General features: G+C 45.0%; 3 protein-coding genes across 5 annotated transcripts; 2 read left to right on the top strand and 1 right to left on the bottom strand.

Annotated features, from left to right (window-relative positions):
• Positions 1–6,846: 6,846 nt before the first annotated feature.
• On the top strand, positions 6,847–10,285 carry LOC149320952 (tumor necrosis factor-like). 2 transcript variants are annotated; one of them, XM_089488878.1, is made up of 4 exons: positions 6,847–7,041; positions 8,218–8,248; positions 8,870–8,935; positions 9,855–10,285. In XM_089488878.1, exons 1-4 carry the CDS (start codon positions 6,847–6,849, stop codon positions 10,283–10,285), a joined length of 723 nt encoding a protein of 240 aa, XP_089345004.1. The 2 variants fall into 2 exon arrangements, with proteins under 2 accessions (XP_089345004.1, XP_089344997.1); XM_089488871.1 differs by having other exon boundaries at positions 8,867–8,935.
• A 2,121-nt stretch (positions 10,286–12,406) lies between these two features.
• LOC149320951 (uncharacterized) lies at positions 12,407–17,127 on the bottom strand. The gene is made up of 4 exons (XM_089534973.1): positions 17,115–17,127; positions 16,036–16,153; positions 14,724–15,638; positions 12,407–12,425 (listed from the first exon to the last, which is right to left on the bottom strand). The coding sequence occupies exons 1-4, from the start codon at positions 17,125–17,127 to the stop codon at positions 12,407–12,409; spliced, it is 1,065 nt and encodes a 354-aa protein (XP_089391099.1).
• Positions 17,128–21,263: 4,136 nt separating this feature from the next.
• On the top strand, positions 21,264–24,501 carry LOC149320950 (tumor necrosis factor-like). Of its 2 annotated transcripts, none has more exons than XM_089488856.1 (4): positions 21,264–21,458; positions 22,914–22,944; positions 23,131–23,196; positions 24,080–24,501. In XM_089488856.1, exons 1-4 carry the CDS (start codon positions 21,264–21,266, stop codon positions 24,499–24,501), a joined length of 714 nt encoding a protein of 237 aa, XP_089344982.1. The 2 variants fall into 2 exon arrangements, with proteins under 2 accessions (XP_089344982.1, XP_089344973.1); XM_089488847.1 differs by having other exon boundaries at positions 23,128–23,196.
• The last annotated feature ends 564 nt before the right edge of the window (positions 24,502–25,065 follow it).

Genomic DNA, 25,065 nt, shown 5'->3' with positions numbered 1-25,065 from the left:
ACTTATCCAAGGGTCATACCAAAATCCATAAATTTTGCCCCCCAAACCTGCCCTCGACTTATACATGATATACTCGACATATAGTCAAGTATATACGGTAGGTTTTCTTCAGTGGTAAAGGGCAGACTTCTCTGTGTGCTTGCTGGTCATGATCCAATACTGAGCTCCAGCATACACAACAGGTTTAAGACCAAACTGAAACTAGCTACGGAAAAACCAGGGCATTCCCCTTTATGGAAAGACCAAGAAGGTAAACACAGAGACAGTTATTTACTCAACCCAGCTGCTAAAATAAGGGGGAATACAGAAATCAGTTCAAAAGAAAACAACAACACAGAGGGCATTTGTGCTGCAATGCTTCAAGGTTGCTGTTCACCTTTAAAAAGTTACTTTTAAACACCATGTGTATGTTTTGTTGTCTTCATTTTTAAAAAGGCTGTTAAAACGCAGAACAAATTATGTGTTGGAAGAACATCAGAACATTAGAAGCATCAGTTGGCAGCTGGATCTATATTGTTGACATTGCGCACATTAGTCAATCAGAGCTGTGCAGAGCTAGCTTGGAATGCAGTTGTGCAGAGCTATTGTAGGTTGCTTCCACACTTCAGAATTAATGCAGTTTGATACTGTTTGAACTGTCATCGCTCCATCCTATGGATTCCTGGGGTTTGTAGTTCGTTGTGGCACAAGAGGTCTCTGACAAAGAAGTCCAAGGCCTGTTACAGACTGCCAAAATAAAGCTGCTTTGGGTCTCTTTGAAGGTATGCTATTTAAATGATGCATGGGTCCTAAGAGTCCGGAGGTCGCGCCAAAGCCACACTCCATTCCTAAGCACTGGAGCGCAGCTTTGGTGCAGCTTCCGGATTCTTAGGATGCATGCATCATTTAAATAGCATACCTCCAAAGAGACCCGAAGCAGCTTTATTTTGGCAGTCTGTAACAGGCCCAAATTTCTCACAGAATTACAAATCCCTGAATTCCATAGCACTGAGCCTTGCCAATTAAAGCAGTGTCAAACTGCATTAATTCTGCAATGTAGATGCAGCCATTATTGTTTTTGGTACCCAAAATGTATGTCTGGCATAAAGGCAGTGAAAAGTTCTCTTACAAATGCTGCATCTGATTGACACCATTCCAAAGGGCTCTTCTTTCTCACCCTGAGAAGTAGCAAATAATAATAATAATAATAATAATAATAATAATAATAATAATTTATATCCCGCCTTTCCCAAAAGGACCGAGGCGGGTTACAACACAAAAATACACCATGAAATACAAAATAGTACATATTTAAAATTTACATAGCCCCCTTATTCCCCCATTTAAAACTAAAAAACACAATTATAAAATGCAGATTAAAATCAGTTAAAACAGACATAATTGAGCAAGAATCTTACAACTTACTATAAAATTCTGGTCAGAAAAGAGAAGGCTGAGAGGTAACATGATAGCCATCTTTAAATACAGTGGGTCCTTGGTATCCATTGGGTTTTGGTTCCAAGACCCCTTGTGTATATCAAAATCCCTGGATGCTCAAGTTCCATTACATACAATGGCATATTAAAAAGGGGTCCCTTATATAAAATGACAAAATCAAGGTTTAGTTTTTGGTCGGTCGGTCTATCTATCTATCTATCTATCTATCTATCTATCTATCTATCTATCATCTATCTAAAACTAAACCTTGATTTTGATCTATATATATTATATAATTTGATTTATATATATTAATCGTTTTCAACTGTGGATGGTTGAATCCATGAATAAGGAATCTGTGGATATAGAAGGCTGACTGTATCTGAAGGGGTGTCTTCTCTTCTCCAAGGTAAACACACCCAGCTCCTTTGGTTTCCCTTAAATGATATTATGGCTGGGTTTTTAAAATTCTCCGTCATTCAAGGAGTGCACTGTATGGAAGACGCTGGATACAAATGTTGGAAATAAACCAGTCGAGGCAGCCCTGCCATTGAGGAGAATAAAGCAACCAGTAGAAGCTGCGTGATGAGGCCTAGCAGCGGAAAGATAATGGAGGACAGAGTTGCTTGCCACATGTGTCTTATTGCGTTCCCACTAACCAACCCATTGCCCTCAATACAGAGATATAGGGAGGAGGCTGCTCCACTGGCACCATCAACAATTGGCCAGTCTGGTCAGTGGTCAGAGGAATGGCAAAGTGCACATGAGCTCATCCTTCACTCGAAGTGGCAATGTTTCTAAGGCCAGCTCAGGAAATGAGTAAATGTGTTGTAAAGGAGTCTCAAACTCCTTTGCAAAAGGGAAGAGTTCGTTTGGAAAACACAAAGATGAAATGGAAACTGAACCCATCTTAGTTCCACTTGCTGTAAAAATGGGAAACAAGAACAGAGAGAACCCATTTGTTAAAGTGCATTAAAGCTGAGGGAGTATCAGGGATTTTCCAGCCTGGTAAACCCAAGCTGAGTAAAAGGTATCAATTCTATGCAACAGCCTTTAGCACTCTCATGACATTTCACAGCACAGTTATACTTCTTTATTAGTTGTTTGGATTTAAACCTGCCCACCCTTCTCCCAAAGAATGCCACTAAATGTAGTCCATGTGCACTTATGTGTATATGTTTTATTATCAATCATCACCATCATCATCATCATCATCATCATCATCATCATCATCATCATCATCATCATCATTTTTCTTTATATCCTGCTTCCCCCCCCCAAAAAAGGTGGCTTACACTTTAAAAAGACAACAATTAAAAACATAGAAAAAGATGCGCATGCAAAAGAGGAAGGAAGGTGAACAAAAAGAAAAGGAAATGCAGCAGCACCTTTAAGACTTAACTGTTTTTTAACTTTTCCATGAGCGTTCATGGATATAAACTTATTTCTCTGGATGTGGTACAGAAACAGATTTATTGCTTTCACACATCAACACCAACTGACCACTGAAAAACATCTCAAATCCTATATCACCCCTTTGAAAACTGAGGGCAAGGGATATGATCTGCATCTTTCTGGATCCTATTACATTCAATTCCACTCCCACAACTCTGTGAATATGCTTTATACCTAAGCATATTCTGTACTGCATCTGAAGAAATTATATCCATGAAAGCTCATGTAGAAATAAAAACCTCTTCATCTTAAACATGCTTTTTCTTTTCTCCTTTTTATGCTGCAAGAGACTTTTAGACTAACATGGCTACTTCTTTGAAAACTATGCATATACTATGGGCCCTTGTTATTCACTGGGATTTAGTTCCTGGACCCACTGCCCCCTTCAAGGATAATAAAATCCTTGAGTCCTTGTGTCCCATTGTATACAATGCATAGTAAAATGGTGTCATTTATATCAAATGGCGAAATCAAGGTTTGCTTTTTGGATTTAAAATATATATTTTCAAGCCATGGATGGTTGAATCCGTGGATACCGAATCTGTATCTGAAATGTACAAATGTATCGGTAACCCCTGGATCTACACTGCAGAATTACTGCTATTGGACACCACTTTAACTACCATGGCTCAAGGCTACAGAATTCTGGGACCTGTAGTTTTCTGAACTATTGAGCCTTCTTTGTCAGAGAGCTCTGGGGCCACAACAAACTACAAATCTCAGGGTTCCATAGCATAGAGCCATGGCAGTTAAAGTGGCATCAAACTGCATTAATTCTGCCATGTGTCTGCAGCACTGATTTCCATCTAGCATTTTTCTCATTTCAATATTTTAACAGATTAGAAAGGCAGAAATAATCTGACTGTTCTTCAGAGTTTAGACGTTATAGCTTTATCTCTGCTTGGCTGAGAGAGACGTGTTGTGGGTGTTGCTCTATATTTGCCAGCGTCTTTGGTTGTTGTTCACTTGTGAGGTGTAAAAGCAAGAAAGCATAAAAGCAAGAAAGTGTGAAGTTCAGAAGCAATTTTTAATTCACGTCTGACTGGTTGCCTCTCCCAGTTCCAGACCTGTGCGTTTCACTGGCTCAGTTGCCGCAAGGAACTTTTGAATATCCTTGGATACAATGAGATTCAGCTATTATTCCTGCGTCAGAGTTATTTGCAGGCTGTACTTAAGTCACTCTTCTTACAAACGTAGGACACTTCCGGGTTTATACCTATTTAGCACATCTAGCTCAGGATGGTCTGTACGGAGTAGGCAATGTTGGAAGCTCCAAGGAGACAATTTTGTGTCTCTAAAACATTTCCTGCTATGGATGGTTTTAGCATGGCATTATATTCATTCTTCTTAAAAGTAACTTCCCTAGGTCTGCATATGTATGCAAAGCCTATGCTCTGGCTACTGGACCATACCACCACCACCACAGTCATGTAATTCCCCTGCCACTCCACAGCAGATATATGGGGCATGAATTTATTTGCAACCACACTTGATCTTCTCCGCTTCCAGGTTATTTATTTGATTTTTATTACAGAACAGTCGCCCCTCCATATCCACAATTTCTACATCCACAGATCTCATCCATGGCATACATTTCCCAAAGGCAAACCTTGATTTGCCATTTTATATAAGGGACACCATTTTACTACCGAACTGTATACAATGGGACTTGAACATCCATGGATTTTCTGTGTGTGTGTGTGTGTGTGTGGGGGGGGGGGGGGTTGGTCCTGGAACCAAACCCCGGCGGATATCAAGGGACCACTATGTTTACATTGCTTCAATGAAACGAAGCATTGCTTTTTAGGACACTTCCCTGTACATTCTGGTTATTTATTCTATTTCATCTTGCTTTTGGACATCATGGGAATAAATCAAATTCCACATTTCATGTGGCTGGTCTGCCCCTGAAAATGAACAACATTCATCCAGAGGTGATACAAGGATCCTGAAGCTACAATTGTTGTGTGCTTTCAAGTAATTTCTGACTGCCTAAAGGCAACCTTTAAAGTGAGCACAGTGGTTTGAGTGTCGGACTATGACTCTGGAGACCAGGGTTCAGTTTCCTGCTTGGCCATGGAAATCCACTGGCTGGCCTTGGGCAAGTCACACTCGCTCAGCCTCAGAGAAGGGCAATGGCAAACCCCCTCTGAAGAAATCTGGCTGAGAAAACCCCTGTGATTTGCCTTAGGGCTGCTATAAGTTGGAAATAACTTGAACTAATATGTCTAGGCTTTTTACTGTGATATGGTTTTTGTATATTGTAACAGCTTTGGTGTTTATTGTACTGTATAATATTGTTGTGCACCGCCCTGATTTGAAGAAGGGCGGTATAAAAATAAAACTTTTATTATTATTATTATTATTATTATTATTATTAAGGCACACAACAACAACAACAACAACAAAGCATGGGGTTTCTTGGCAAGATTTATTCAAATAGTTTGCCTTTGGCTTCCTCTGAGGCTGAGAGAGCGTGACTTGGCCCTAGGTCATTCTGTGGGTTTCCATGGCTGAGCAGGAGAATTGCATCCTGATCTCTAAGAGTGGCAGTCCGATGCTCAAACCACTACATCATGATATCACACAAAACTACAAATCCCAGGATTGTGGGATGGGGGGCTGAGGAACCTTGAACTCATTGCAGCTACAAACATTGGCTGAGATTTGACTGTGGATTAGCTCCACTGCAAGTCCTGACTGTGGATTCATTGAAGTTGAAGCATCGTGACACTATGATGTTTCAGAGCTTGAACCAATGTGATATAGTTTTTGTGGGTCTTTCAGGCTATGAGGCCATGTTCTGGAAGAGTTTCTTCCTGACGTTTAGCCAGCAGCTGTGGCTGGCACCTTCAGAGGTGTGTGGTGTCTATATACGGTGTGACCCTTGGTAAATCACTTGATGTAAACCACTTCCTCTCAACCAAGGATCACACTGATTTTTAGGGCATACACACAGACACACACCCCCCATTCTCTTTCATGTGAGCATTCTCTGAAGATGTCATCCACAGATGCTGGTGAAAAGTCAGGAAAAAACATTATTCCAGAGGACCTTCTCATCTGCCGCTCCTAAACTATGGAATGGCCTGCCGGAAGAGATCCATCTTATCATTACTCTTGACGCCTTTAAAAAGGCTGTCAAGGCAGATCTCATTGTCCCAGTCCTACTGATATGGATTGCCCTATGACTGCCCCAAGATGCCTTGCCCAATTATGTCTAGTTTAATTAATTTTAATCTGTATTTTATAATACTGTTCTTTCGTTTTATAATGGGGGGGGGCTAAGTTGGGAGAGGCGGGCTATAAATGAATAAAATTATTATTATTATTATAATTACTATTACTATATTTTAATTTCCTTATAGCTTGCTTTTCTCCCAACACGGGGACGCAAAGTGTATCTGTGTTCATATTTCTGGGTCCAGCTTTTGCATACTTCCCACACCCCAAAGGGGTTGTGTGTGTGTTTATTCCACAGCCTTGCCCCTTGGAAGCTGAGGGGGCACGAAAGTGGGTTATTTCTGGAGTGGGGATGGAGGCCAAGAAGTTTCTCTTTGCAAAGATTGTGGGAGGTCAGAGGGTTGCTGCTGGGGATGCCCCACAGCAAGGCAGGCCTCCTTCCTCTCTCTCTGGGTTTCCTTTTCTCTGGTGACATCTTCTTTCCTTCCTTTTTCCTTCAGGGCTTTGAGGGAGGGCTGAGGAGGTTTGGAGGCAGGTCTAAGGAGGGTTTATAAGGACAGGGCAGGCAGCAGAGCCTCCAGACGAGACACAGCCTCCTCCTAGAACCAGAGGGAAGCTGCCTTGGCCTCTGAAGGAGGAGAGAAGGAAGGGCTGCAGCAGCAGCAGAGAAGAGCCAGGCTCCTTGACCAAAGAAAAGAGCAGCCTCCTCTGCCTTGGGCCCATTGCCTTGACTGGACTGCCCTCCTTCCAGGAAAAGAAGCCTTTCAAGCTCCTTGGAAAGCAAAGCCCAGCATGAGCTCTCAGCATCTGGTCCAGGACCCAGAGAAAGGGGCCAATCCGGGGATGATGGGAGATGGAGTGTCCTCTCCCCGCAAAGAAGGGCCCTGGAAGTGCCTCAGCCTGGCCTCCTTCGCCCTCTTGCTGGCAGCCACCGCCCTCTTCGCCCTCCTCCAGATGGGGGCCTTCGGAGCAGCCCCTGGGGAACAGGTGAGGAGACACCGCAGACAGGGAGGATGGGGGGGGGGGTTGGACTGCAGCTCCCAGAATCCCCCATCTAACAAAAGGGGGAAAGAGATTGGCTGTAGGGTCTAGGAGTTATGGCTCAAAAAGGAACTTCTCTTGGCATCTTCCTTTGGGTGAGGAGTGGGAAAGGGGGCTTTGAGGCAAAAAAGCACTGCAAGACCCAGAATCCCCCATCTAGCATGTTTAGAGAGAGAGAGAGAGAGAGAGAGAGAGAGAGGAACTTCTCTATACTAGGAATCTGGAAGAGACTGGGGAAGGGGGCACTGCAAGTCCCAGAATCCCCCATCCAGCAAGAGAGATAGTTAGAGAAAGTTGGCTGTGGGATTCTGGGAGTTATGGTCCAATAACTTCTCTACACTTGGCCTCTTCCTCTGGGAGGGGTTTTGGGGGGCTTTAGAGGGAAGGATAGCACTGCTCCAGGCATAAAAAGACAGGGGACTAATATTTAAAACAGATCTATACATGTATTTTTTAATATAAAAACTATCCCACAAAAATGTTTTTTTAAAAACAATGCTGCTGATCAGAAGAACTTGAAAAGAAAGACTGATAAAGTTAGATCTAGGTACGGATGATCTGCCAAGATGAATGTAATTCACCAGCCATGCCCTGTGGTCCCTGCCAGGTGCCTTGGCTTCAGCACAAGTGGCATCTGTTTTTGCCATTTTGGGCAAATAGGAAAAACAGAAATCTTCTCAAGTCCCAGGTGGGGCTCATTCTGTATGACTGTTTCAATCCAAGATGGCCAGAGGAGTGCTTGGAGACCTTCAAGGGAGCCAAAATTCAGAAAAGTCACTTCGGCAGTGAGGCTCTATGTAGTCGAAAGATCCATTTGCATTTTTGGCCTGCCAGTGCTTTTCTGATCTTGGGCTTCGGCTGAATTGGCAGCGGCCAAAACCGAGAGTGAGACAGAGACTGCTAGGAAGTGTTTCCATTTCTGCTTGTGGGCACACATTGTCAGAGAGACCAGTTTTTTTATTTTTGAAAGTCTTATCTGTTGTTGTAAACACAGGCATATAAAATTTTGCTTTCCTTAAAAGTGCACGTTAAACATTCTGTGGTCACTGTATGGAAGTCATGATAGTTAATAATATTACTGCTACCTCAATGTTAACCTTATTTCCTCTCTTACATTTTCAGGACTCTAAGGAGAACGGAAAGTCATTTGCTGGTAAGTTTCTTTCTCAGTGGTTCAAAGTGGGGGAGTGCACCTCATTTGTATAGTTTTAGTGTGGCCCCCTGTTATTGTAATATAAGCTGTCATTTTAATTGTTTTTTAAGGTAAATTTATAACAATTTGAAATGGTCTGTAGACATAGTTTTTGCAGTTTTGGGGGGCTATGTGGCCATGTTCTAGAAGAATTTATTCCTGATGTTTTGCCAGCATCTGTGGCTGGCATCTTCAGAGAATCAGATGCTGACAAAACATGGGGATTAAATTAAACTCTTCTAGAACATGGCCACATAGCCTGAAAAACTCACAAAAAACTGAATGCCAGCCGTGAAAGCCTTAGACTTTACACGGTCTGTAGACAAATTCAGTAAATCATTCATTCATTCATTACTTCATTCATTCATTCATTCAGTGCTTCCTGGAACTGATTTCTGTAACTATATCAGTTACATTTCTGTGGCTGATTTAGCTGTAGCAGTATTCAGACACTGTCTGTTCAGCCATTTGTAGATGTTTTTCATACTACAGTCAATGTAGAGCCTTTTGTGGGAATCTTTTAAAGGGAAAAAGTTGTGAAGAAGTTACCTGACCAATTGACTTTTTAAATCTTTGCAGAAGACCTGCTGCCTAAGACGATGAAAGTGCAAGCCCTGATGTCCAGGAAACCAGCTGCCCATGCCATTGGTGAGTAGGAACGTCTCAGTAATGTGAAAGGAGTGTGTTGATACGGCTTCCAGAATGCATAGGTCCTTTTGAGTTGATCAAAATAACAATGAAAAATTAAAGGCCAGAGTAGCACAGCCTTCCCCAACCTGGTGTCCTCCACGTGTTTTAGGCCACACTCCATATCTTTGCATAAAGCAGAGTTTCAGTTGTAATTCTTGGGGTTGTTGGAGGTTGTAGTCCAAGAAATGGTGTGTGTGCGAGAGAGATCGATCGATCAAATGAGGGCGGCCCTTGGGTTTGATATAAACGTCTGTTGATGATTTTCTACAGGCTGGGGAATATTTTGAGAGGAGGGCCCATCCTTTCAAATAATAGGTCCTCCAGTGACATTTTAATTAAGCTTTGCTCTTAAAGAGGTTTCTAGACGAAGGCAAAACTTTGAGCTTAGGGAAAGGATTGAGATGGAGACATGGAGTGGTTTGTTGCGAAAATACATAGTGTGTCAACAAAACGTTTGGCCATGGTTAATATTTGTACTGACTCTTGCCTACACTAGATTGCTGTTAACGTGTAAAAATGTTTTCCCTGCTAAAATATAATCCAATTAGGAGAGGATGAAAATTGGTGATGGGTTTGAATTTGGCTCTTTCTGCAGCCCAGTTCATCATGCTGTCTGCTGCATTAATCTCCCACGTGGCTGTGTTTGGTGTTCTTGGGCTTCCACAGATGCTGGTTAAAGAGATAAGGGCCCAAAGGCTACTGCAATGGAGGCTCTTGTTCTCTTCTGCCCCCACCTGGCAAAATGCTAAGATGATGCAAAGCTTGTCTAATCATACCTGGTCTTTGTAGATTGAAATTTTTTCAGAGAGAATGTCACTTTTTCTGTGCCAACAAGACCTGTCTTATTGAGACTAATTGGATTTTCCTACTTTTACAGCTTCCTTGGCTCATCGTGATAAATTGGTGTGGACTACCAGTGTGGCACCTTCCATGCTGGAGAATGGCATGCAGCTGGACAAGGAAGACAATGCGCTAGTGGTACCTTCCACGGGACTCTATTTTGTCTACTCTCAGCTCCTTTTCCACAAGGACAGCTGCCCATCCACTGTCCCTGTGCTGCTCACCCACAGTATCTCAACATGGTCTGAACAGTTCAAAACTGAGGTGGAGTTGTTGAAATCCATTAGGACGGCCTGTGAGGCTGGGCATGGCGCTCCAGGCCAGAAAAGGCTGTGGTTTGAATCCATTTATCAAGGGGCCGTCTTCCAGTTGTACAAAGGAGACCGCCTCTGGTCGAAAACAGAATCCTTTGAGTTTCTGAACCTAGAACGGCAAGGACAAATCTACTTTGGGGTGATTGCCATGTAAGAAAAGCCTTCCACCAAAGCCCTTGTCTGGAGTCCTAGTTACAGTTCAGATTATTCCTCTTATCCGGCCTTTCTCTTTCCATTTTTTGGGCCCTTAGCTATGTATGAATTAAAAAAAGGAAAAGGTTCTTGACCATCCACAAAATTGAAAATATTGCTCCATCAGGACAAAAGCAAGGGACAGAACTGTGAACTGACATTGGGGGTGTAGGAGTTTGGAGTAGGTGGGCATCACCCTAGTATTATTTTATGCTATTATGCCTGATCAATCTATTTATTTCTATTTATTTATTTATTCATTCAGTGAGAATACTGTTGATATGTGGAGAAGATTATGAATGTATATTTAGTTTGTCAGTTTGGGACCACATGGCTGCAGAAATGCAAGGCTTGCGGAAGTTATCTTTGAGATATATGTCCCAGAATTCCCCAAAACGTACCTTCTCCAAGTTCTGAAGAAAAACAAGAGTAGTGTGCTATGCACACAATGTACTATGTATTTAGAAATGTGCAAGGATTTGAGTGAGGCTCCACTGCGGTGGCCAAGTGGAGGTAAACCATTTGGGGTCACTGTGGAATTTCCTAAAGCTGTCTTCAATGGAAATTGTGATCCGTTGGATCCAGCATTTGGGACACCTCTTCAGATTAATTGTATATATACTATGTATATCTGCTGAGATGACTTGACTATGTCAATGTGATTATGGCTGGCATCCTTCAGTGGCAGTAGTAATGGCTGCATATGTTTACTTTCCATCATTGTGGAGGCTGATATTCCCTCCCTCTCTCCAAAATGATAAAAATTTCCTCCTGGATTTACCATAGAGCCACTAGGTGGGAACTAGAGAATAATCTGGCTCTGTCCCTGTATCCAGATGCAAAATGATGTCTCTGCAGTTGGTATAATCTCTTTGCATCTGGCTATGAGGACACAGTCAGATGCTTCTCAGATGCCCCCCCCCCTCCCATCACAGAATGGCCAGGGGCTGAAAAGGCTTTGCACTAAGTTCTGAGGGTGGTGAATGGGCAGCTGCTTTTCTGCACTGAATCATATGGGATTCCTGCCAGACTATTTTACATGAACTACTTCTGAATGGTTGGGAATGGGACACTGGGAACAGGAATCCTACAGTTCTCTTCTAATTTACCAGGAGATATTTTTCTCTCTGTTGGATAATGCAATATCAAATATGCAATCTGATGCCAAAATGCCTGAGTTACTTTCTTGTCATGTATTTTAATGCCACATTTAGGAATATGTTGTTGAAGTGCTATATGCATTCCCTTCAAACAAATGAATTGTGAAGAGAATGAACGTTTTATATGTGTGCGTGTGTGTGTATTTAAGAACATTGCTTATTTATTTATTTATATTGATATTTATCGTGATGTAGGCTCTGTTTGACACAGGGTGGAATTTTATTTTATTTTTAAAATTGCGAGTTTTGTTGTTCGCATTTGTACTTGAAGTAACTTTGAAGGAGACCAAGCAATACACTTTGCAAAAAAATAAAAAATAAATAAAAATAGATGCCTGAATGATTCCTTTCTGCCATTTTGAAACTGGATCAAATCCTTTGAGTGAATTGCTTTTTGAAGTTTTTATTTGTTTCAAGGCTTGAGCCATAATAATGACAAAATAGAGTTGGTATTGTGATCATGGACACACTGAAATGGAAGAATATAAGAAGGTAAGAAGAGCCGTAAGAAATGAGACCAAAGACCTATTTTGTCCAAGGTTCTCCTTGCCATGGTGACCAAACAAATGCACCACTTAGAAACCCAGGAGCAGGTGATATGTGCAAAATGATCCTCCCCTGGTGTTCCTTCTCTGACACTGAAGATCATCTATAGCTGGCTGTTGTTATTTACTGGTATTTATCTTTCCCCAAACAACAAGGGCTCAAGGCAGCTTGCATATTAAAACAAAAACAATAGGGACAGCCCTGAGTTATCAAAGCCTGCAACAAAGAAGTTTCTTTGTACAAAGATTTTTGTAATCTTCAAACACCCCCCCCCCCCTTTCCTTCTCCTCTGTCTAGGTTCAAAGGTTTGTATGTTTAAGAAGCATCAACATTTGGAGAATGGTGAAGAAAGGTTGAAGGAACACAGACTTTCAGTGTCAGGTTGCACCAGTGTACCTATAGTAAAGAATTCAAGAAAGCTTGAGCTGGGAAAGCCTGGGATTCTGCTCTTGCCAATTCTGCACTAATAATAATAATAATAATAATAATAATAATAATAATAATAATTTGTATACCGCCCTCTGGCAAACCAATCCGGGCGGTTAACAACAGTAAAATATAAAATATGACAATTAAAAACACTTTATCCCTCCCCCCCTTAAGACAGTATTAAACAGTATAACATATTAAAACACAATATCAATGCATAAAAACAACAATTAAAAACTAAAAAACCCTGATATCCCTCTGTTGATCCTCAACCATCACTAAGATGGGGCCACGGGAGGAATGAGGGAGTCAGGGAACCTGGGCCGGGATGGTTAATCTGGAAAGGCCTGCCGGAAGAGATCCGTCTTGACCGCTTTTTTAAAGCTGTCTAATGATGTTATCTGACGGATCTCATCCAGCAGGTCGTTCCAGAGCTTGGGGGCGACAGCAGAGAATGCCCTCTGGGAGGTCGCCGCAAGCCTAGATTTTAAAGGCTGTAGTAAGTTCTTCCCAGAGGACCGGAGAGCGCGGGGAGGATTGTACGGGAGGAGGCGGTCCCTGAGATAGCTTGGACCCAAGCCATTTAGGGCTTTAAAGGTAATAACCAACACCTTGTACTGGGCCCGGAAGCTGATAGGCAGCCAGTGGAGGGACCTCAAAACCGAAGTAATGTGGTCCCTCCTAGATGTTCCTGAGACAAGCCTGGCTGCCATATTTTGAACCAGCTGTAATTTCCGAGTCAAGCACAGGGGTAGCCCCATGTAGAGTGCATTACAGAAGTCAAGGCGTGAGGTTACCAGCGCGTGCACAACCGTCTCGAGATCCCTTACTTCCAGAAAAGGGCGCAGCTGGCGTATCAGCCGAAGCTGATAACAGGCACTCCTGACCGTCGCATTTACCTGATTTGTCATCAGGAGCGACGAGTCAAGGAGCACCCCCAGACTGCGAACACAGTCATTGGAGGAGAGTGTGACCCCATCCAGGACAGGAGGTTGCAACCCAATTCTTGGTTTCGGGGCCGCTACCATGAGCACCTCCGTCTTGTCTGGATTCAGTTTCAATCTGTTTTTCCTCATCCAGCCCATTACCGCCTGAAGACATTCATTGAGAGAAGAGATGCCATCGGAATTCGAGGCCGACGAACGAGATACAGAGAAATAGATTTGGGTGTCATCAGCGTACTGATAACACCCAGCACCATGACTCCGTATTATCTCACCCAGCGGCTTCATATAGATGTTAAATAACATCGGGGACAAAATAGCCCCCTGAGGAACCCCACAAGTGAGGTACCTCTTACTGGAGCTACAGTCCCCGAGTAGCACCCTCTGAAACCTGCCCGAGAGGAAGGACCGGAACCACTGCAAAGCAGTGTCCCCGATACCTAACCCCTTCAGGCGGTCCAAGAGGATGCCGTGATCTATAGTATCAAAAGCCGCTGAGAGGTCTAAGAGCACCAACAGGGTCACACTCCCCCTGTCAATGCTCAGACGCAGATCGTCGGTCAAGGCAACCATGGCAGTCTCAACCCCAAAGCCTGTCCTAAAGCCAGTTTGAAATGGGTCTAGATAATCAGTTTCATCCAAGACAGCTTGGAGCTGAAGGGCAACCGCCCTCTCGATCACCTTGCTCAAAAATGGCAGCAATGACACCGGCCTATAATTCCTCATATCCAGGGGGTCTAGGGAAGGTTTTTTCAGGAGTGGCCTAACCGCCGCTTCCTTTAAACAAAATGGAACATGTCCTTCCCTGAAGGATGCACCGATGATATCCGTGAGGAATCTCATCAATGCATCCCCCCCCTGGACGGCCAGCCATGATGGGCAAGGGTCGAGAGGGCAAGTTGTCTTCCTCACCTTACCAAGCAGCTTGTCCACGTCATCAGTACTCACAGATTGGAGCTGATCCAGTATGACTACATCGGCGGAGTCACTGGACGCCTCGCCTGTCGACTCTGTTTCAACGGTGGCATCTAAGTCGGCTCTTATCTGAGAGATTTTGTCTGCAAAGAAGTTGTTAAACGCGTCACAGCAGGCCGTCGTTGGGTTAAGTAAGGGATTTGGCGCAGGGGGCACCTGCGTCATTTCCCTCACCACCTTAAACAGCTCTGCTGGACGGGACTCTGCAGATGCAATACGTGCAGAGGAGAAGGCTCTCTTCGCTGCACGTATTGCCTCCCTATAGGAACGAAGAAAGTTCCTATGGCGAGTTCTGTCAGATAAGAGTCGAGTCTTCTGCCACCTGCGCTCTAGCTGTCGTCCAAACCGCTTCATCTTCCTCAGCTCTGGCGTGAACCAGGGCCTCCGATTTGGGGCGGGATGGCAAGGGCGCTTGGGAGCGATCGTGTCGATAGCCCTGTTAAGATCGGTGTTCCAGGTATTGACCAGAGCATCGACAGGATCACCGGCATTCCCAACCAGTAAACCCTCTAAGGCTGTCTGGAATCCAATGGGCTCCATCAGCCTTCGAGGGCGGACCATTCTAATGGGTCCGCCACCCCCGGTGGGGCAGATATTGGCTCTAAGTTTCGTCTTGACCAGGAAATGATCCGTGCATGACAATGCGGAGGTACTTACCACCTCCGCCCACGGATATTCCTGTTCCGTACTGAAGACCGCATCGAGTGTATGACCTGCACAATGTGTGGGCCCTTTGACCAACTGGGATAGGCCCATGTTTGTCATGGTCTCCATGAACTCCCGAGCTGCACCTGTTAAACTGGTCTCGAGCGGGATGTTGAAGTCCCCCAAAACTAAAAGTCTGGGGGTCTCCAACAGCAGCTCAGAGACCAGCTGTGTCAGCTCAGTCAGGGAGTCTGCTAGACAACGGGGTGGCCGGTAGACTAGCAAAATCCCCGATCTATCCCTGGTCTTCAGGCTGAGGTACATACACTCGAAATGGACTGTATTCCGGACAGGTATCCTGGTCAAGGTCAAGGTGTTCTTATAAACCAGAGCCACTCCGCCCCCCCGCCCACTTCCCCTCACCTGCTCACTGACAGAGTACCCGGCTGGGAGGGCCTGCGCCCATATGGCAGCACTTTCCTCTCCCAGCCAGGTTTCTGCAAAGCAAGCCAGGTCGGCGTCTTCATCCAGGAGAAGATCCTGGATGATATGGGTCTTGTTTTTGACCGACCTGGCATTGCAGAGGAGCAGAGTGAGGTTCTGTGGAATGGTTGGTCTGCTCTCCAAGCCATTTCGAGAAACAGAGGGAACTGAAGGCGGGATAGCTTTCAAACAGCGATCCCGTCTTCTTTTGCAACATCTGTTCCCTCTATTCCAGCCATATCTCCCATTCCCCAGCACTACTCCAATGGTCGCCCCTACCACATTCCCGGCCTCAGGTGGGATGGCAGGATACAAGTCCGACAGATTGGAGGAATATTGATGTTCCCTGGGCTCTTAAAGAGTTCCATAGTATCTGCTTCTCCTCCTTCAACTGGAGCCAGCAGTACCAGCAGGAGGGTGATGTTCCTGGGGCGTTTAAGAGCACCCCCATATACTATCCCCACTTCCAGTTCTGGCGTTGGTGCTCCAAGGAAGAATGGTGGTGTTCCCCTGGGCCCTAAAGGGCTTACAGCATCCGCTCTCCTCCTCCAATCACGGCCTCTACCACCTCCAGAGGGTGAAATACCCACAAACCCCCGCTCCTCCAGCCTCTGAGTCCCTGCACCGCCGCCACAAGCGCCGCCGCCGCTGTGGGAGAGAGGGTATGTTGGGGCTATTATAGCCCAGCTCTTCCGGCCTCTAGGTCCCTGCGCCGCCGCCGCAAGCACCGCCGCCGAGGCCCCAGACGCTGCCTCTGCCTCAACAGGTTGCTGGGGGAGATGTCCCTGGAGGGTTTTTATGCCCTCCGTGTCCTCTTCCAGCTCTGCTACTGCTGCTGAGGCTGCCTCAGGGCTGCCCAAGTGATGGTGGTTGGGCTTGAGGAGTCCTCCAAACGGCCCCAGACGCTGCCTCTGCCTCAACAGGTTGCTGGGGGAGATGTCCCTGGATGGTTTTTATGCCCTCCGTGTCCTCTTCCAGCTCTGCTGCTGCTGCTGAGGCTGCCTCAGGGCTGCCCAGGTGATGGTGGTTGGGCTTGAGGAGTCCTCCAAACGGCCCCAGATGCTACCTCTGCCTCAACAGGTTGCTGGGGGGGGATGTCCCTGGAGGGTTTTTATGCCCTCCGTGTCCTCTTCCAGCTCTGCCATGTGTGCCTGCCTGCAGCAGGCAAGAGAAACAGCTGCTGCCTCCAGAACCCCTTAGTGAACAAGAGCAATAGCATTTACATTTCTGTACCACTTATTAGTGAACTCAGCACTCTCTAAGCAGTTTACAATATGTAAGCAAATTGCCACCAACAAGCTGGGTAGTCATTTTACCAACCTGCAAAAGGATGGATGGCTGAGTCAACCTTGGAGCCCTGCCTGGGACTGAACTTGCAACGCTGAGCAGAGAAAAGGTCCTCCTGCCTTATCAGCTATCCCTGGAGATAAGCCTGCCTTACTAATTACTAGCAGTTTAGGAGAGGGGGGAAGCATAGTGGTTTGGCCACAAAAATGAAAATGGATGCTAGAGAAAGAAAAAGTTATCCCTGGATGGACTTTAAAATAGGTTTTCAAGTGGTCTCTAGAGAGTCTTAAAATATTTTGTACTTATTTAAGGCTTATGTTACCCGGTTGCTTCATTGCACATGTGCATATTATTACTTTTAAATCAAAAGTTTCCTGAAAATAGATGAAATGTTTTTTTGCATCAAGTTAAGTGGATCAGAGTTATGAAAGTTTATGTTAGAAATTTCTTTTTCTCTGACTCGGAAGGATTGTCTTTTAACCCATTATGCTGAAACAGACTTGCATCTCCATGTCTTAGAATGCTCTTGTGTTTTTTACTCTTGCCATGCCATTTTTGCCTCTACTGCTAAATTTTCTGTTAAAGGAATAACACCAAGGGACACGTCTACAGCATTGCCTGAATACTCAAAGTGATCTTGTACCAGCCTTGACACTGAGCAAAAGAGTTGTAGGATACGCTTTTGTAGACATGATCTTTGTAGACATGTGTGTCTTCAAGTTGTTTTCGACTTAAGGTGAGCCTAAGGTGATCCTATCATGGGTTTTCTTGAAACCTTTCTTCAGAAGGGGTTTGTCATTGCCACCTTCTGAGGCTGAGCACTTGTGACTTGCCCAAGGCCCACCCAATGGGATTGAATGGCCAAGCCAAGACTTGAACCCTGGTCTCCAGAGTTAATCCAATGCCTGAATAAGTATGAGCCTCTGTTTTCGCAGGGTGTGTGTGTCCGGAAAACAGAGGGCCAACATACCTCTTAGGAAGTATTTGTATTATATTTGTATTGTATACTTTTGTTGTATGTTGGTGTATTTTGTATGTTTATATATATCTTATGTAATGTAATAATGTACTTGTCCTTGTTATATAAATGTCTTTTTAACTAATATTTTTTTAAAAAAATAAAAAACCAGTGAAAATTAATTAAGCTATCAATTGTATTCAAAACAAGTTAAAATATACAAGAGTTTAGAAACAGTAGAAGGAAAAAACAGTTTATTTATTTAGAAACATTCAACTCCAAACAACATCAACAACAACACCTGCCCATGGAAAGAGAACAAGAGAGCTAGTAGACCACAAGTTGAACATGAGGCAACAGTATAATGCATCAGCTAAAAAGGCCAATGTGATTTTAGGTTGCATCAACAGAAGTATAGTATCCAGATCGAGGGAAGTAATAGTGCCACTCTATTCTGCCTTGATCAGGCCTCACCTGGAATATTATGTCCAGTTCTGGACCCCACAATTCAGAAAGGATGTTGAGAAGCTGAAACATATCCAGAGGAGGGTGACCAAAAAGGTGAAGAGCCTGGAAACCATTCCCTATGGGGAGAGACTTAGGGAGCTGGGTATGTTTAGTCTGGAGAAGAGAAGGTTAAGAGGTGATATGTTATCTCTGTTTAAGAATTTGAAAGGATGTCAGATTCAGGATGGAGCAAGCTTGTTTTCTGCTGCTCCAGAGATTAGGACCTGGAGCAATGGATGCAAGCTACAGGAAAATAGATTCCACCTCAACATTAGCAGGAACTTCCTGACAGTAAGAGCTGTTCATCTGTGGAACATTCTCCCTCAGAGTGTAGTGGGGTCTCCTTCCTTGGAGGTCTTTAAACAGGGGCTGGATGGCCATATGTTGGAGGTGCTTTGATTGATAGTTCCCGCATGCAGAATGGGATTTGACTGGATGGTCCTTGGGGTCTCTTCTAACTCTATGAATCTATGATTCTAAGGAAGAGGCCCTTCTATCTTCCCAAGAAAGCACCTTCCAGACCCTGGGAGCCCCCACCAAGGAGGCCCTGAGACACTCCAATCTGCGCTTGGGAATAAGACATTACAGAGACAGATTGACTTTGTAATAATTTCCCTTTTGCTATGTCTGTGGTAGAAAGTTTGAGTGTGACTGTCACCAAAGAAGGAATAACTAGCTTGTGGTGATGTTTTTGGTCCCTGTTTCAGTTCCTTCTATATACAGAAAGGCCAGAGGATGTGTGGCCTCCCCTCAACGTATTCTAGCAGTTTCCATCTCCACTAGAATGAGCTCATCCTGGGTTCCAATGGCCTCCACACATACCTTACTGCGCAATGGGCTCAGGGGATAACCCTGTTGCTGGGAAAACCCATCTCCCCATCAGCTCTGGTGTGGGCCCTGCTGGGATACCCAAAGGGGCCTGGGAAACCTTAGTGGGGGCCGGGACAGATCCTGGGGAGAGGGAAGGTGGCTGTAAGGCCTTTGGCTCCCATTGTGTGCTCCCATTGTGGGATATAAATCCTGGAAATGAAGAATAAATAAATGTCTGGAGCCACTCCTGCGGAGAGGAGAAAAGAAGAGAGGCTCTTGTTCCACTACAGACCAAGCACAGGTGGAGGACTGTCTCTCAGGATAACTAGACATCCTACTTTTCCAGAACATGTCCTCCATTTGGACCTTCTGTCCAGGAGGAGTTTCAAAACGTCCTCCATTTGGCACATGACCAAGGAGCATGGATTTGCATTTATAGTAGTGTTTTGAACTTTGTTTTGGTCAGGTCCTCCATTTTCCTGGAAAGCCCTACATGTTGTGGTGCCTTGTCCTTCTTGTCAGTGAAGACACCTGGCCATCCCACCCTCTCCTGGGCCTCTCCCTGGAAGGGTACACCTGGAGGTGTCTGGGCCAGCATGGTATAATGGTTGGAGTGCTGGGTTACCATTATGGAAAGCAGGGTTGAAACGCCGGCTCAGCCATGGAAACCCACTTGGGCAAGTCACATTCTCTCAGTCTCAGGAGAAGGCAATGGCAGGTGGCCTCCAAAAAAAGTCTTGTCAAGAAAACCCCCGACAGGTTCTTCATAGGGTTGCCATAAGTTGGAAACGACGAAGGCACAACCACCACAACACTCAGAAGATGTATCCAGGGGGAGCTGCGTTGGCCATACAGCACAATACAACCAGCACAAGGTGGATTTTGAACAATAACGTTGACCTCCTCCTTTTGAAAAACAGGCAGTGTGCTGTAGTAGTTTGACTCTGGGGACCAGGGTTTGATTCCCAGCTCAGCCATGGAAGCCCACTGGGTGACCTTGGGTAAAGTCACACTCTCTCAGCCTCAGGGGGAAGGCAAGGCCAAACCTCCCCTGTTCAAAACTGGCCAAGAAAGCCCCACAATAGGTTCACTTTTGGGTGGTCATAAGTCGGAAACTGGACCAGGACTGTAGAATTAATACAGTTTGACCCTGCTTTAAGTGCCATGGCTCCCTCCTATAGGATGTGTAGTTTGTTGGGTCACCAGAGCTCTCAGACAAGAGGAGGCTCAATATCTTCTTAGTGTTGAGCATCTTCAAGTCCTTGCTGACTTATGGTGGCCCTGAGGCAACTTTATGACACAGTTTTTTGGGGCTGAGAGAGTGTGACTTGATGCAGAAGGTCACCCAGTAGTGGTGGCTCTTGAGGCGTCCTAGGAGTTTATCACAGGAAGGAGATTGGGAGTTTATCCTGTGAATATCCTGGGCAAAACCCGACATTAAAGTGGTCACAAAGAAGCACTGACGCACATCTCTGTACTTTCGGGATTGCTGCAACGATGCGTTTCCAGCATCATTTTATTTTCGCAGTTGCGTGTGATAAATCATTTGCGCAATTGCTCGCCATTGTCACTTTATTTGCGGGACGCTTTCAATGCGCTTTAATCTCTCTTTAATGCCGAACTTGGCCCCGGTGTGATAAACTCCAGAGTCTATCATACTCAAAGCACTGCAAAAACGGCAAACCCTGGGATGCCAGCGCCTTGCGCCATGGCATCTGAGGGGGCATGAAGGTGGGTTCTTCTTTCTGGAGTGGGGCTGGAGCCCCAGAGGTTTCCCTTGGCCAAGAGGGCTGTGGGAGGCCAGAGGGTTGCTGCTGGGGATGCCCCACCAGGAAGGCAGGCCTCCTTCCTCTCTCTGGGCTTCCTTTTCTCTGGGTGACATCTTCTTTCCTTCCTTCCTTTTCCCTTCAGGGCTCTGGGGGAGGTTTGGAGGCAGGGCTGAGGCGGGTTTATAAGGGCAGGGCAGGCAGCAGAGCCTCCAGACGAGACAGAGCCTTCTCCTAGAGCCCGAGGGAAGCTGCCTTGGCCTCTGAAGGCCCCAGAGAAGGAGGAGGGAAGGAAGGAAGGAAGGGCTGCAGCCAGGACTAGGGAAGAGCCAGGCTCCTTGACCAGAAAAAGAGCAGCCTCCTCTCTGCCTTGAGGCCATTGCCTTGACTGGACCGCCCTCCTCCTCCTCCTTGGAAAGCAAAGCCCAGCATGAGCTCTCAGCATCTGGTCCAGGACCCAGAGAAAGGGGCCAATCCGGGGATGATGGGAGATGGAGTGTCCTCTCCCCGCAAAGAAGGGCCCTGGAAGTGCCTCAGCCTGGCCTCCTTCGCCCTCTTGCTGGCAGCCACCGCCCTCTTCGCCCTCCTCCAGATGGGGGCCTTCGGAGCAGCCCCTGGGGAACAGGTGAGGAGACACCGCAGACAGGGAGGATGGGGGGGTTGGACTGCAGCTCCCAGAATTCCCCGTCTAACAAAAGGGAGAGAGAGAGATTGGCTGTGGGGTCCAAAAGGGAACTTCTCTGCTCTTGGCATTTTCTTTTGGGAGGGGGCTGGGGAAAGGGGGCTTTAAGGCAAGGAAAGCACTGCAAGCCCCAGAATCCCCCATCCAGCAAAAGGGGAGAGAGAGAGATTGGCTGGGGGTTCTGGGGTGGGGGTCTTGGTCCAAAAAGGAAACTTCTCTACACTTGGAATCCTTCTCAGGGGGCTTGGAGGCAAACACAGCACTGCAAGACCCATCTAGCAAAAGTGGGAGAGAGAGAGATTGGCTGGGGGGGTCTGGGAGTTATGGCCCCAAAAGGAACTTCTTTACACTTGGCTGGCTTGCTGATGACAAGATACTCTAATGCATTTATATTTGTTTAGTATGGATTTTTCTCCCACAAGTTTAATATGAATTTCCCCCCATTGTTTTTTGTTTTTGAAATCACACCTTGGCAAACCAATGGTTAATATTATTGGTTTCAGATCTATCCATTTGGGGAAATATATAATAATATTAACCATCAGTTTGAATTTTAAAAAATCCAGGTGATCGGAACTTTAAAAGAAAGACTGACAAAGTTAGATCTAGTTACAGATGATTTGCCAAGCAGAATGCAATTTGCCAGCCATGACCTGTGGTCCCTGCCAGGTGCTTTGGCATCAACCCCGGACTCTTGTTTTTGCCATTTTGAGCAAACAGGAAAACTGAAAGTCTTCTCCAGTCCCAGGTGGGGCATATTCTGTATGACCGTTTCAATTCAAGCTGGCCACTGGAGAACCGGGAGAGCTTGAAAAAACCAAAATTCAGAAAAGTGACTTTGGCAGTGATGCTCCATGTAATTGAAATATACATTTGCCAGTGCTTTTTTTCTCTTGGGTTTCAGCTGAGCTGGCAGCAGCCAAAACTGAGAACAACACGGAAACTGATAGAAAGTGTTTCCGTTTCTGCTTAAAGGCACACATTGTCAGAGAGACCAGATTATTAACTTTTTAATGTCTAATGTGTTGCCTAAAAGTGCAGGTTAAACATTTGGTGTTCATTGTATGGATTCTTGGAGCCCAAAGACCATCACCTCTTGGAGAAAACTTCTATACTAAATGAATATAAGTGCAATATATTATTATTAGCAAGGCAGCCAGTGTGGTATAGTGGTTTGAGACTGGAATACAACTCTGGAGACAGGGTTCGATTCCCCTCTAGGCCATTGAAATCCTTTACGTGGTCCATTTTGTTAATCTTGCATCACAAAAGTGCTTTCTTAGGCACTTATTAGTCCTGCTCATTGAAAGCACTGTAGCTTCTCTATGGGTGGTCGCAATTAATAACAACATCAGCAACAAGTTATAATTAACCCCACTTCTCCTCTTACGTTTTCAGGACTCTAAGGAGAACGGAAAGTCATTTTCTGGTAAGTTTCTTTCTCAGTGCTTTCTGTAACTGATTTATCTGTAGCAGTATTCAGATACTGACTGTCCAGATGCTTGAAGAGTTTTCCCCACTGCCATTAATTCAGAGCCTTTTGTGAGAATTCTTTAAAGCAAAAAGGTTCTGGAGATGTTGCCTGACCAATTGTCTCTTTAAATTTTTGCAGAAGACTTGCTGCCCAAGACGATGAAAGTGCAAGCCCTGATGTCCAGAAAGCCAGCTGCCCATGCTGTGGGTGAGTAGACATTTCTGAGTAATTTGAAAAGCATTTGTATATAAGTCTTCCAGACTTTGTAGCTTCTTTTGACTTGATAAAAATAATAATAAAAAAAATTAAAGGCACAGCCTTTCCCAACCAGGTGTCCTTCATGTGTTTTGAGCCACATTCCCTATCATCACATACACCAGGCCTTAGGTCATACTCTTTGGGGTTGATGGGGGCTGTAGTCCAAGTATTGGGGTGAGGTGAGGAGCGCTGCTCTAGAAAATGAAAATAAAAAAAACTGTTAATGACATTGTATACATTGGGAATTATTATGAATTGAGGGACCATTTCATAAAATAATCAGTCCTTCAGTGACCTTGCAGTTAAGCACTGTGGTTAAGGACATTTCCAGATGAAGGCAAAACCCTGACATAAGGAAAGGACTGAGATGGAGACACGATGAAGTTTGTCATGATAATGCCCATCTGTCAACAATATGGCTTGGACAGAGCTAATATTATCCTGAACCTTGTCCACATACTATTGCTTTAACATACAGAAGCTCTTCTTCTTCAGATATAATCCAATTAAGAGAGCATGAAAAATGGTGATTGTGTCAAACACGCTCCATGATTTTGGATATGGATCTTTTTCCATCATGCTGTCTGCTGCATTGATCTCCTCTTTTCTAACATGCCTGTGCTTGGTGGCCTTGGGATACCACATACAGGGGTTAAAGCCCAAAGCCACTGCAGTGGAGGTCTTCCATCCTGACAAAATGCTAGGCTGATCCAAAGCTTTTGTAATCATACCTGGACCTTATTGGCCGAAACCTTTTCAGAGAGAAGGGTTCTTTTTCTGTGCCGACAAGGCCTCTCTTCTTGAGTCTGACTGGGATTTCCTACCTTTACAGCTTCCTTGGCTCATCCTAATAAATTGGTGTGGACTACCGATGTGGCGCCTTCTGTGCTGGAGAATGGCATGCGGCTGGACAAGAAGGACAATGCGTTTGTGGTACCTTCCACGGGACTCTATTTTGTCTACTCTCAGCTCCTGTTCCACAGTGACAGCTGCCAATCCACGGTCCCTGTGCTGCTCATCCACAGTATCTCAGTGTGGTCTGAACAGTTCAGATCCGAGGTGGAGCTCTTGAAATCCATTAAGACGGCATGTGAGGCTGGGCATGGCCAGTCAAGCATGTGGTTTGAATCCATTTATCAAGGGGCTGTCTTCCAGCTGTACAAAGGAGATCGCCTCTGGTCAAAAACAGAATCCCTTCAGTATCTGGATCTAAAACGCCAAGGACAAATCTACTTTGGGGTGATTGCAATGTAGGAAGTCATAGTTACACTTCAGCTTATTCCTCTTACCCATGTGCCCTTGATTATGTAAGAACTGAAAAGAAAAAGGAAAAAGTTTTTGACCACTCTCAAAACTGAAAACGCTGCCTCATCAGGTCAAAAGCATGGGACAGAACTGTGAACTGACATTAGAGGCATAGGAGCTTGAAGCGTGTGGCACACTAGTGTTATTTTATGCTGAGTTAATGCTTGTTTGATCAAATGTATTTATTTTTGTTTATTTATTCGTTCATTCAATGAGAATACTGTTGGAATGCTGAGATTTGAATGTACACTTGATTTGTCAGCTTGAGATCACACTGCTGCACAAGTACAGGGCTTTGGGAAGTTGCCTTTGAGCTACCAACTCCGAGAATTCTCCCTCTATCCTAGTCCCAAAGGTAACTTTGCCAAGCTCTGCCAGAAAACAAAAGTAATGTGCTATGCACACAATGCACTATGTGTTTAGAAATGTGCAAGGATTTGAATGAGGCTACATTGTGGTGGCCAAAATGGAGGTAAACCCCTTGGAGTCACACTGGAATTTATAAGGCTGCCG

The sequence above is a fragment of the Sceloporus occidentalis genome, unplaced genomic scaffold (assembly GCF_023333645.1).
Source record: "Sceloporus occidentalis isolate IW3139 unplaced genomic scaffold, rSceOcc1.0.p SCAF_1, whole genome shotgun sequence".
Classification (NCBI taxonomy): Eukaryota; Metazoa; Chordata; class Lepidosauria; order Squamata; family Phrynosomatidae; genus Sceloporus; species Sceloporus occidentalis.
Note: the sequence above shows the minus strand (reverse complement) of the source record. Positions and strands in the feature narration are given on the sequence as shown.